Source organism: Spermophilus citellus, assembly GCF_964194105.1.
Source record: "Spermophilus citellus genome assembly, chromosome: 10".
In the NCBI taxonomy this organism is placed as follows: domain Eukaryota; kingdom Metazoa; phylum Chordata; class Mammalia; order Rodentia; family Sciuridae; genus Spermophilus; species Spermophilus citellus.
Genome location: NC_138197.1, coordinates 45,387,207 through 45,401,461, shown reverse-complemented (window position 1 = coordinate 45,401,461; position 14,255 = coordinate 45,387,207). Strand labels below are relative to the sequence as shown.

The 14,255-nt window shown below is 33.2% G+C and overlaps 1 protein-coding gene across 4 annotated transcripts in view; it reads right to left on the bottom strand.

Moving 5' to 3' along the window:
- The window catches only part of AEBP2 (AE binding protein 2), a 214,627-nt gene that overhangs the window by 131,348 nt on the left and 69,024 nt on the right, over nt 1–14,255 (bottom strand). For 3 of the 4 annotated variants that reach the window (XM_081311504.1, XM_081311501.1, XM_081311502.1), the window contains 3 exons: nt 9,144–9,211; nt 6,642–6,755; nt 3,362–3,388 (listed from right to left, as the gene is read on the bottom strand). In XM_081311504.1, coding sequence (XP_081167630.1) covers nt 3,362–3,388; nt 6,642–6,755; nt 9,144–9,211 — 209 coding nt within the window. Of the gene's footprint in view, nt 1–358; nt 2,815–3,361; nt 3,389–6,641; nt 6,756–9,143; nt 9,212–14,255 lie in introns of those variants that run through there. The other variant, XM_081311503.1, reaches the window with a different exon arrangement.

The window sequence follows — 14,255 nt, the reverse complement described above, 5'->3', positions numbered from 1 at the left end:
ATAACTATGGCAAATTCTTTCAAGGAGTATTTGCATTTTGAAAACTTTTATTTGTATGTGAAAGGGAAAGTTTTATACCCAAAGATTTACTGACATGATTTATCAAAACTTTCAATGAGTAAGACTAATCTGAAACTATTCCCTGGGGATTAATTACTATCTATCTTAATTTCTAGGAGACCTGGAAAGAACAGTAATGGGTTAAGTAAGCTGGGTGTGTAGAGTGCTTGCCTAGCACATGCAAGGCCTTGGGTTTGATTCCCAGCACTGCAAAGAAAAAAAGTAATGTGTGGCGACTTAAGGGAAAATTTATATATAAAAAAGTTTATTAGAAAAATAAACAACTTTAAATTATACAATATTTTCTACTTCAAGAGTCTTTGAAATAAAGCAGATATGCCTATAGATTAAACATAATCTGATTTACAAAATCTCATTTAATCCTATTTTATAAAACAAAATATAAAAATACAAATGGTGAAATAATGGATTATTGTTAACTATTAAGAAACCCAACATAAAAGTTCCCATAACACCATTTGTACATGTACCTAATATGGCAATATTTACTTTAAACTATATTAAAAAGCTTTCACTAAAATTTAATATACTAATTCATTATCAAAAATCAACATTATCATATTAAAATGCAAGTTCTGTTGTCTATTTCAAAAAAAAAAAAAAAAAAGACGTATCAACTAGAAAGTGATTAGCAAACTTTTTCTTAAAGGACCAGACAGTACGTATTACAGGCTGGTAGGTCCTATTGATCTCAATATTCAACTCTACCACTACAGGAAGAAAGTATTTACAAACAACATGTAAATAAATGTCACCTCTGTAGATTGTAATTTGCCCAAACTAAACTACACATGGATTTTGAGTGAGACTGATTATTTCAGGAATCATATTATAAATACAATTTAGATGACTAAACATTAATAAATATATGTTACAGATTAAAATTTTCACTTGTTTTCCAGTCACAATTGAATGTGTGTGCATATATGTACACACACAAGTTACAAAACTCATTTTTAACTCCACATTCTTTTTGGTGTGCTAATATTAGTGTCAGATAAGCAGCAAAAAATGAGTACACAGAAGCTAATCAATAACTAAGAAATTTGATTTTGATATCTATTTCTACACAATGAAAAAAACTGATTTATTACTGTGCCCCTAAAGAAAGTATTGAATGGATATTTTTAAATGTTATTTTTAAAATTTAATTGAATTGCTACAATTTGAAGCTAAATGTGATTTGCTTTGTTTTATTAGAAAAAATACTCAAGCAAGGTCTACAATCATCGGTCAATTAAGAATGACTTACAAGAACATGAGGCAATAAAATAAAAATACAAATACAAACTATATATCTGAAACATTTCTATTTGGCAATTTTTTAACAAATCAAAATTTTAAAAGAACAAAAAAGATTGCAGATTACTTTGCAGATACAGAATAAAGCAATTGATGAAGTGCTTAAGCAAAGGAAAACAAAAAAAATAGAAAACACACTGCTTTTTTCCTTTTAAAAATAAAAATCACATTTGCTACAGATCATATGGATAATACCCTTATTAAACAACCTTTCCAGAATGTCTTCTAGTAGCAGTGCTTTTATTTGCACTTCATTTAATTTTATATGACTCATTTCATGTATATAGCTCTTTATCCCACTGTTAACGAATAAAGTCTCCCATAATTTTTACTATTTTTTATTTTTAAAGCAAACGAGAAATGATTTATGCATCATGGAACCTTTCCCATTTTGGAACCAAAGGTTTAATCTATATTTTTGTCTATTCTTTCTTTAAAAAATTTTTTGTAAAAACTGCTGGTTTTTATATCACTGTAGTAAAGTGAAAACTCCTCAATCAGGAGTATTTTTTGCAGTTTGACTGCATATAACCACATACTTTACAATATGTCCTTCCTACAGTAAGGAAATTGATTTCACGGTCACTGTCAGAAATGAGTGCCATAATTCTATTATGGGTATAGGTCCTCCCTCAAAGACTTTCTGGAAGGATGTTCAATGTGTTTTGTTCTTATAGATATTAACAGTAGTACATAGTCCCTTAAGTCTGCAAAAGACATTTATTGTTAAAGAAGGTGCTTTATTAACAATTCCTCTGGCAGCACTAGTGAATTACAATATCCTTCAATATTATTTCTACCATAATATATACATTTTTAACTTTCATGCCTCTAGAAAAACATCTACAGTACATTTCATAATATAAAAATATATTACAAATCTGCTGAATTATTTACAAGCAATGTTCTATTATCTCTATGCAACATTTGTTTGATACAATACTAACAAGTTACACATATTTCCATTTCTGTAAGTTAAAAAAAATTCCATATGGCTTCTTGCTAACCAAGCAAGAAAGTGATTTTATTTTCCTTTTCAAAACCAACTTTGGTGCATAAAGGATTCAGTTTGAAGATACTCTTAAAAAAAATACAATTTTTCTTATATTAAGAAAAAAACAACTCAAAAACCAAATGCTTTCCTCAGAAAAAAAATTAGAGTCATATAGGTTAGATGAAAATATGAAGATTATATTCAAATTTGAAATAGAGGTTTTTCAAAAACCGTTAACAGATTAGTTATATAGGTAAATATTAACATACTGTACTCCATGAGAAAACCCTAGTCCTGAAAAGGGAGTCACCAGACATACTGCAACACTCTTTAACAGTAATTTTCAGCCCTAATTCGAAAGACGAATTTTTAGTTGATTGCAAATGTCGGTTCACTGTTTGCTTAAATACAAATTGAACACTTTTCTTATCAGAGTTCTGCAAAAGAACACAAATGGCAACCAATCACATCTATTTATCATAATTGAAAGATTAATTATCTCTTGATTATTTTCACTCTAAATATTTCCTAATATGACTTCAAATCAATAGACACTGTCAAGACAAATATCCTTACAGTGTTTTTGGTATTTGTAAGGGCACATGTTGTAATTGTTTTTCTTTCCAATAAAACTATTGTAATCACTAGAGGGAAGAAAAAAAAAGCTTAAAGCAGCAAGCATGCAAAGCCTTTAAGAAGCTGTTCCACTACGTTGCCAGAAGAGTGTTTGCTCAGTCTCCCACAGTACCATTCCATGAAAATGTGGATATACAGTAATATATTAATATATTCCACAGAAGAGTCTACTTCATTCACAGAATGTTTACACTAAGCATAAATATTATTCTAAATACTGAATTAAAAAAAAAAAAAAAGAGGAAGGGGGTTGACTCTAATGTGCAACTTTTCCTAAACCCATTGTCAGTGACTAAGACTGCAGGTGTCCCCGCTTGTTTGCTTTTTATGTATTTATTTATTTTTTACCTCTTCAACCTCTTCTGCGGCATTGTTCTAGAAAAAGAGAAAAAGGAATTTTCTTTTATTCAAATGAAACAAATACACTGAGTAGTTCAAAAGAGAGACATTAAAAATATCTGTAATATACAGGCATTTCTACAAATATAGATCATCATTAAAAGCTATTTCTACACTTGTCTTTCTACATATTTGTCAAGCACTATGTATATTTAGAGATATAAATAAATAACAAATACTATACAGTCAGGGAAAAAAAAAGTTAATTCCCCATGGTGGTACACACCTATATTTTCAGCTACACTGGAAGCTGAAGCAAGAGTATCATTTGAGCCCAAGAGTTCTGAGGCCAGCCTGGGCAATAATAGCAAAACTCATCATTTAAAAAAAATTTTTTTGAAACAAAAGAAGTGAGCAATTTATTTCTAAAACATCTGCATATGATGGAAACAAATTTAGTTACATAAGACAGCTTTTTAGTAAATCTTTTTCATATATCCTGCTAAAAAGAATTCTAAGTTTAACACATGGGCTTTAGTCAACTACTATTTTTTTAAAACTGATGTTTAAAAATCCCAAATAAATTTTCTTTCTGGATCCATTTTGAAGTTACATATATTTCTGGAAGACTTATCATACTTTCATTCTGACAGATTTATGATAACTGTTTTTCCCTTTTACTTAATTTCGCAATTAATTTCATTGGTATTCCTAGTCAAAATCCAGAAATTTAGGTAATGATGCCATACCAGGGTAATGATAAAGCTTCTTTAACAGAAGAACAAAAATTTGGTCAAAATTAAATCCTGGATTTTCTGGGGTACAGTTAGGAAACATTAAATCCACAGAAGTATCTAATACATCTTAAGAGCATTCTCATTTCCAAATCACACATCATGAGAACATCAATTACTGCTCCTAAGAACTTTTGAATATTAATTCTAAGCTTATATGAGATCTTGTTAAGTCACTTTCAATAAGGTATTTAAATCACCTCCCACATAACACAAGAGCAAAAAAACAAGCTGATTGGTGTGAAAGGAAGAAGGGAAAGGGAGAATTACAATACAGGTTGTAATCACAGATTAATATCAATTACAACCCAATACTACACAAATAAATTCTAAACTAGGTGCTAGTAAATAAAGAATACTCCATTATTTTCTTTATACATGGGCAAATTGTTAACTTTTCCATATTCTAGTAGTAGATTTCTCCTTCAAATCTACCACATCATACACAGAACAAATTTCACTACACTCGGCACCCTTGCCAAAGGATAATTTTTTTTTTAATTTTTGTTATTAGAAAAAACTCAAGTTCAATGTTACCACATGGCAAGTCATATGGAATCCTGATATAGTGAATAACTTTCCAAAAAGTTGAGTCATGGAATTAACAGAACCTTTGAAATGTTCGATTGCTATAAAATTAGTTAACGTCATGATAGTTAAAAATCTACATTTGAGAATTATCAATTATCATGTTATCTTATTCATGTCAAGCCTAATCCTATGCAAAATACATATTCAATTAAAATTTCATTAAAAAACACATAAAGTTCTTTCATTTAGTGCCTTTTAAAAATTACTTTAAAGCATTTTTACCACCTTTTAAATCACCCTAGCATATGTCATTTGGATAGACACAATAAGGAGTTCAACCACATACCATCTATGTAACCTTCAGCATTTGAACTAAACTCTTAACTGTTTTCCAATTTGTAAAATAGTACCACCTAATTCAAAGAGCTACTGTGAAGAAGAAGTATATGTATGTAAAGCATCTAGCAAAGTGACTCAGCACATAGCAGTGTTGGTCTCTTCTCCCCTTACCCATACCTTCATTTGCATAACACACTAAAGCAAAGTTCAAGTCAGAAAAATTATTAAAAATGTGAACACTGAGACACCTCTTAAGAAACAATAATATTTAAACTGTTCTTCTGAAGTTTGAGGAAAGTTCTAAAGAACAAACACACTGGGCATCATGTTCCAGCTTGGGGAGCTAAGGCAGGAGGATCACAGTTCAAGGCCAAGGCCAGCCTTAGCAATTTAGTGAGACCCTAAGCAACACAGACCCTGTTTCAAGCTAAACCTTTAAAAGGGGGGGGGGGGTGTAGGGTGGGGTGGGGTGGGATGGACGGGACCACCAATTTAGGCCCCCCAACCAACCAAAAAAACAAATCAGATAATATATAAATGATTACATATTCAAGCAAAAGGCACTTAATTGCAAATATTTGTATATTGTAATCTAATCTACTTAAACAGGCATATAAACTTATTGTGAAGTCATTTCCACATAAAAAAGTACCAGAAGACAATAGCAATGGTGCACACATTTAAACCCAGAAACTTGGGAGGCTGAGACAGGAGGATTGCAAGTTGAAGACAAGCCTCAACCACTTGGCGAGGACCTGTCTCAAAATGCAGGGGGAGGGAGGGTGGTGCCTGACGCTAGGGATAAAACTCAGTGGTAAAGCACCCCCAGGTTCAAGTCTCAGTATCCACCCCTCACACACACACACATACCTGGGGATGAGGGAAAAACACAAGAAAGGTACACTTAGTACTGAAATTCAGCACAAGGCCTGGAGGTGTGGTGCATGCCTATAATCTCAGCGACTTGGAGGAGCTGAGGCAGGAAGATCACAAGTTGAAGTCCCGTCTTGTAAACTTAGCAACATGCCATCTCAAAGATAAAAATTTAAAAAGTGTTTCGGTGTAACAACTCAATGGTAGGGAACCCTTATGTGAAATCCCATTAAAAAAAAAAAAAACTGCATATATTAGCTACCCCTAGATCCAAAAAATCCAATATTTTGAAATCTGAAATCTTTGAGTACCAACATGATTCTGAAAAATTTTGGGCTTTGAAACATATCAATTTTCAATTTTCAGATTAGATATACCCAGCTGATATTACCTATACAAATATTCCAAAATTGAAAAAGCAAAACACAAACTCTGACATGTCAAACACTTATGTTTCTAAGTATTCTGGATAAAAGATATTCAACCTGTAGTTAAAAATAAATTCTACCAGGCATGGTGGTCCAATTCAGGAGGCTGAGGCAGGAGAATCGCCACCTCAGCAATTTAATGAGGTCCTAAACAACTTAGTAAGCCCCTATCACAAAATAAAAAAAGCTGGAGATGTGGCTCAGTAGTTAAGCACCCTGAGGTTAAATGCCTATTATCAAAAATTTTTTTAAAAAGTCTAAAATTAAACAAAACTTAAGATTACAATCCAAAAAATAAAGCCTGCAATAAAAAAAATAAATTACCTGTATATGTTTGGGTCCAGAAGCAAGGCAGTATCTTTGGGTAACTTTGATAAATGAACTACTTTTGTTTTTAATTGATGTCGTTCACTTTCATTCACCCATACATCTGGCAGACTGTAAATTAAAAAAAAAAAAGTCAACAATAAAAAATGCAGTAACTTCAGATTTATCTTTCAGATGCATTCACATTCTCCAGCCTTTCCTACAAGTCTAAGAGGGCCATCTACATTAACAAATTTCCCAAAGCTCAGCCATCAACATGGTAGCATGATATGGAATTTCAGATTTAATTTAAAAAAAAAAGGTGAGGTGGGGGAGTACCATTAAATTTTAAAAATGAATTTAGGGATGAACAAGGAATTTTTGGTGGTAAAGTCATAACACACTGCCTGGCTTTTAACTCACTACATAAAATTCATTCTTGAGTTTGGCTCTAGGGTAATGTGACATCTCCTTAAGGAAAATCCCACAAAACCTAATTCTACTTAAAAGGAAGGGAAAATGTACATAAGTGACCAAAATCTGATTTCAAAGAATTTAATCCTACAAAAAAATTTTTAAGAAAGCATTTTGATATTTGGATTACTTCTTTTCCAAAATACTAGGAATACACAGACATTCAAAAATCATCATTTTGGTAAGGTATTTGGTGGGGGGTTGGGAGCAGTGGGTGTTGTTTAGGAATTTTTTGGTGCTGGGGCTCAAAACCAGGATTTCCCACATGCTGGGCAAGTGCTAATAGGTATTTCTTTTAAAAACATGCCAATAACTTGAATATAAAAAGACCTCTTAAAAACCAATATGAAGCAGATGAACAGTCATTAGGGATAAAACGAATGGGAGAGATAAAGGACACCAGCCATCAATTTGCTAAAGAAGAGTTTATAAATTACTGTAATTTAAAAAACACAAAATGTAAAAGGGAATGATAACAGCCAGTATTGAGAACTGAGATGTAGCTCAGAAGTAGAGCACAAATGAGGCTCTAGATTTGATGCCCAGCAATGAGAAAAACAGAGCCAGTATTGATAATATGCCAGAGAAATAAGCTCACTAATATAGTACAGGGATTACAAACTGTTTTCAGAGGGGGTAATTCCTATTTAAAAAAAAAATCTTAACATTATGCATGATTTATAATAAATAAGAGATTTTCATATCTTTTGAGAAGCTAAAAATTATTAAAGTCAACATTTAGCAAAAAGGAATTGACTAAATAAATACCATGTCCACAAAACCAATACAGGGTGTGGATGTGTGTGTGTAGGGCAATAGAGCAGGGAGAGGACTGTGAAAAATGTTTTCCACATACTAAAGAAGTATGATAATCACAGAATTCAAAAGTTAAAACAGACTTGTGAATTAAATTTAAACTGTAAATTTTCAAATCTATTTAAACACTCTTTATTCATATAATACTCATATTAACATCTCCTAAGAAGTGAGTTGAAAAACATGCAGAAAAAAATAACAAGGGCAAATATTAGCCATATACTGCTAATTACTGAAGTAGGCATATACAATAAAATTCTCTTCGTTTAAATTTATACTATTCTGGATGCTCATCAGGCTTTGTCCAACATTTTATGATACACCTTCATTAACTTTTTGTAACAAAATTTTAATACAAAGATAAATGGAAATTTATAAATTTAGGAACATATAGATAAGGATAATAAAACTCAAAGAAAAATGTAATCATTTTAGAAAAAATGGACAATAGTTTTTCTTTTCTTTATCTTGTACCAGGGGATTGAACTAGGGCCACTTAACCACTGAGCCACATCCCCAGCCCATTTGATGTTTTATTTTGAGATGGGGTCTTGCTAAGTTGCTCAGGGCCTCACTAAGTTGTCAAGCTGGCTTTGAACTTATGATCCTCCTACCTCTACTTCTTGAGCCGCTGGGATTACAGGCGTGTGCCACTGTGCCTTGCAATAGTAGTTTTTCTATAAAATATTATGTGCTGGAAGACATTTAGAAATTTTCTTTAAAAAAATCATTGAAACAAAAGCATGGCTCAGGATGATTCCATACTACTTGGAGGTTATTAAAATTCCTAATAAATACTAAAAATGATTAAACTAATTTTACTGAAAACAATAAAAAGCTAAGGTTTTCAAGCTTATAACTTGAGCTATGCACTCACATACCTTTCAGATTCTCTATTTAATCCTGATAATCTCAAAACACTATACCGTTTGGTTCCTCTAAATCTTTTTAATAAGCTGAGTAATTATTGTGCTTAAGACTTTAATAAAGCAGGGCATGGTGGCACACGCCTATAATCCAGCAACTTGGGAGGCTGCAGCAGAAGGATCACAAATTCAAGACCAGCCTCAGCAACTTAGCAGGACCCTGTCTCAAAATAAAAAATAAGAAGGGCTGAGGATGCAGCCTAGTGGTTAAATTCCCCTGGGTTCAATCCTCAGTACCAAAAAAGATTTTAATAAAAGTATAATATACGTCCATTAGTTAACAAATAATATTTCAAATACTTACATGTCTTCAGGCATCCAATGAAGCAAAAGTTTTATCTTTCCAGAATCCTCTTTTCTCTTAGCTATTACCTAGTAATAATATGAAAATAAATCATAAAATAAGTTGTAAATATCATTCTCCTGTACTGTTAAAAAGCACTTTTGCCCCTATTCAAGAACTTTAAGTGTCCAAACCCTACACAAGATACTATCGCACTCAACCCTCTTTCCTGCAAGACTGAAACTTCTAAGACACAGAAATCTATCCTACAGATTCTGGTTTCATACTAAATACAGCAGTAGCAGTGTTTATTATAAATTGAATTAACTAAACTTTCAGAAATTCATCCTAAAGAAACAAGCTTGAATTTAGAAAAAGCTTAAGGATATTCATGTTACAATGAAAACCTTTGGACACTCTGGCCCTCAAAAGGGAGAACAAAAATCCAAACTTATAGACCTAGTAGTTACTAGTAGTTACTTTTTTTTTTTTTAAATCATTATCTCCACCCAAGTCACCATATCCAAAGTTTAGTCCTTCAATCTTCTGGACTTCTTCAGGTTCCCCAAATTATTCTTCACTCAGTTCCCAGAGTGCCTGGTCCAAAGCACAGATTCAATAGTAGTACCACTTCCCTGACTACAATTTTACAGAACTTCTCCTGAGCACTTTAAGACAAGGTAATCTTATTATGATGCCCGAAATCATTCAGGATCTGGCTTGTCAAGCCTCGTTTAGTTTTAGGTTTTTATTTTACATTTTTCTGCCTTGAACTTCAACCTCATGTTAAGAATCACTTCCCAAACTATGAGACATATAAAAGACACTTTCTGATTTCTGACCTCTAATTTTTCAGAATAATAAACTCTCTGTGCTTTGTACCAACAGCACTGCAATTTGCAGAAGAAATGGCTGTCACAGATCAGACCCTAGACACCTGGCAGTGATGCACACCAAATCCCATTCTAGTAAAATTAGAGGTTGCTCATATGAAAACTAAGTTCACAGCTTTAGAAAACTTGCTAAAGACAGTCTCTAAAAACATAAGCATATGCTATAGAATTACAGTAAAAAGAATGAAAATAAAAGTCTTAAAATCTGAAAGATCCACATATATGGGTATCTCTAACGGCTTTCAAATTGTCTGTAAGTTCTGGCTCCAATTCAAATATATAGAAACTGCAAACTACTAGATTATATATATATGAATTATAAATATGGCTTAATGAAAAAATGTAACTAGAGGTCATCTAAATTCATTTACAAATTGAGCTAAAATGTTGAAAGTATATATATAATTTGGGGAGGAAGGGAAGATACTAGGGTCTGGTTATGCTGCCCAGATTTACATCAAAGTCTCAATCCTCCTACTTCGGTCTCCCAAGTAGCTGGCATCACAAGACATGAAATACCACAACAGGCTAACGGTAAACACACACACACACACACACACACACACACACACATTTTTAGTAGTAGATGGACACAATATCTTTATTTTATTTATTTTTATGTGGTGCTATGGATCGAACCTAGTGCCTCACGCATGCAAGGCAAGCGCTCTACCACTGAGCTACAACCTTAGGCCCTTATGGTTCATTTTTATTACAAACTTTAAGATAATGCTTAAATAAAATATTAACAAGACTAGGAAAACAGTTCAGTGGTACAGCACTTGCCTAGCATTCACAAGGCCCTGGGTTTTATCCCCAGAACCACAAATAAAATAAAAACAAATCAAAATGATTAGAGCAGTTATAATTTCCACATTAGCAAAATAGTGCTTACTGTTTTAATTATCTCAATTTCAATTTTTTAACAAGTTTTGTTTCAACCAGCCAAATTAATGTCATCCTGTAAACATACTAGAAATGAGTAAAAACAGGACTTCAAACAAAAATATAACATTTGCTCCATTATATAAAAACCTGTAGTTAAATTTTAATAAACACCATAATTCTAGACTTGAAAATGAAATTTAAAAGCTCAAGAACAGACTTTGAGGTGCTAAAACAAAATGTTACCACCACAAGCCAGGCACAGCGGTGCAAACCTTTAATCTCAGCACCTTGGGAGGCTGAAATAGGAGAATTCCAAGATTGAGACCAGCCACAGCAATTTATCAAGACCCTGTCTCAAAACAAAAAATATAAAGGACTGGGGATGTAGCTCAGTGGTGGAGTGCACCTGAGTTCAATATACCCAGCACTAAATAAATAAACCACCACAATAAAATAAGATAAACAATGCAAGTCAACCAAGTACCATAAGCCCACTAACTTATTAACTAGGATTCTGATGACCTCATCTGGAGAAGGCTCAAAGGAAAATTGTTTTAGTTAAGGAAATAAGACACATTAGGCAAACTGCATACATACCATTCTTTTGCAACCTGTTTCATTATTAGTATGGTTATTGCCTATAAAAGTTAATTTGATAACAAGGAAATTTAAAGCTGCCTTAAGTATGGAACTTTCTGACAACTAACAGAAGTGATTCTGCTTGACATATATTGCCACCATCAAAACCTTACTAGTATGGAGAGAACTTATGCACCTAGCTCCTTTCTTTTCTATTGTGTCCCAAGACCCTGCCTCATTCGATGTCTCTTCCTTCCACTTTCCATTTTTCTTCAGATTACATTCCACCTTTTTGACTTTTCCTCAGCCAAGATACCTCTGCCTCCTTGCTGTCACTTAAGGATTCACATCACTCATTTCTCAGTTTTCAAACCATCACATACACACATATCATGGCCTTAAATCCTCTCACATAGTTTTTAGAGCCAGAAAAATTTCCATCTGCATAGACTTATATGGAACCCATAAAATTTTATTTTCTTTCTAGATTCTTAATAGCATTCATCACACTATTTTTAGTTACTTCATTTTTTCCTGATCATGGCAGGGGACATCTGTAGTCCTCCCATGGTGTACGGATTTTGTCCAAAGGACTATTTTTATGAAAGTTAATGAGCTGGTACTTCACCTTTTTTTGGGGGGAGGGGGGGGCCGAGGTTACCGGGGATTGAACTCAGGGGCACTATACCACTTAGCCACACCCCCAGTAATATATTGTGTTTTATACAGAGGCAGGGTTTGAGTTGCTGAGCACCTCACTTTTGCTGAGGTTGGCTTTGATCTCATGATCCTCCTGTCTCAGCCTCCCAAGCCACTGGGATTACACATATGCACCACCAGGCCCGGCAGTACTTCACTTTTCAATCATAACTCTACTTATCATTATCAAAAACTTATTTGTAGATACTTGTTCATTATAAGACCACCATTTCATTAACTCTTTGGAGAACCCCAAACCTCAGTCCTTACACTACTTACTCTTTTCTATTTACACTGGGTTTTTAGGTAATAACATCCAATCTGACACTTGCAAATATCATTGATATGCTAAAAATTCCCCATCCTTGTTATCTGTAGTCATAGCTCTCCTCTAAACTCTTACATCCATACCTACTTGTGGGAAAGAGCTACATCACTACATGCCTTAAAGGCCGATCATGTCAGTCCAGATTAGAGCTCCTAAAACTGTCTCCTCTCTTAATTTGCTCATACCACAACCAATGGCAACTCCACCACTTTAGCCAGCTACCCTGGCCAAAAAGTCGTGGAGTCATCCTTTCATCTCAAACTATTTATAATTCCTGTCAATACTAACATCAAAACATACTCAAAATGCAATCCTTCACCAAACATATAAAATCACAACAAATCTACACCAAACATATTATAATGAAAATGCCTAGCATACAGAATAAGGATAGAATCTTAAAAGCCGCAAGAGAGATGAATCAGATCACATATAGAGGGAGACCAATTAGTATCTCAGCAGATTTTTTCAACATAGACCCTCAAAAGCCAGAAGATCATGGAACAACATATACCAAGTCTGAAAGAAAATAGATGCCAACCAAGAATCTTATATCCAACAAAACTAAGCTTTATATTTGTAATGAAATAAAAACCTTCCATGAAAAACAAAAAATTAAAAGAATTTACAACTAGAAAGCCTGCACTACAGAACATCCTCAGCAAAATATTCCACAAGGAGGAAATGAAAAGCGGTGATAAAAATCAGCAGAGGGAGGGATTACACTAAAGGAAAAACAGAGGAGAAACCAAATCATATTAAATACTAAAAATAAACAAAAATGACTGGGAATACAAATCATGTCTCAATAATAACCCTGAATGTTAATAGCCTAAACTTACCAATCAAAAGACATAGACTGGCAGACTGGATCAAAAGAAAAAAAAAACCTACGCAACAATATGCTGCCTCCAAGAGACTCATCTTATAGAAAAAGACATCCACAGACTGAAGGTGAAGGGTTGGGAAAAATCATACCACTCACATGGACTGCGGAAGTAAGCAGGGGTTTCCAGCCTCATATTAAATAAAGTAGTCTTGAAACTAAAGTTAATCAAAAGAGATAAAGAAGGACACTACATACTGCTCAAGGGAACCATACACCAACAAGACTTAACAAATACAAATATACATGCCCCAAATAATAAAGCATCTATGTTCATCAAACAAACTTTACTCAAGTTCAAGAGTCATACAGACCACAACACAATAATTTTGGGTGACTTAACACACCTCTTTCACCACAGGATAGATCTTTCAACCAAAAGCTGAACAAAGAAACTATAGAACTTAATACAATCAATAACTTAGACTTCACTGACATATATAGAATATTTCACCCTTCAAAATGAGAACACAAATACAAAATATTGAAATCTCTGGGATGCTATGAAGGCAGTTCTCAGAGGAAAAGGTTCATTGCATGAAGTTCACTCATTAAAAGAACAAAAAGTCAACAAATAAATGACTTAACATTACACCTCAAAGCCCTAGAAAAAGAAAAACAGTTCTACACCAAAAGAAGTAGAAGACTGGAAATAATTAAAATCAGAGCTGAAATCAATGAAATTGAAACAGAAGAAATAAAATTGACAAGTCAAAAAGTTGATTCTTTGAAAAAATAAAAGACAGTTCCTTAGCCATGTTAATGAGAGAAGGAGAGAGAAAACTCAAATTACTAAAATCCATGATAAAAAGGAAATATCACAACAGACACTACAGAAACATAGAATATAATTAGAAATT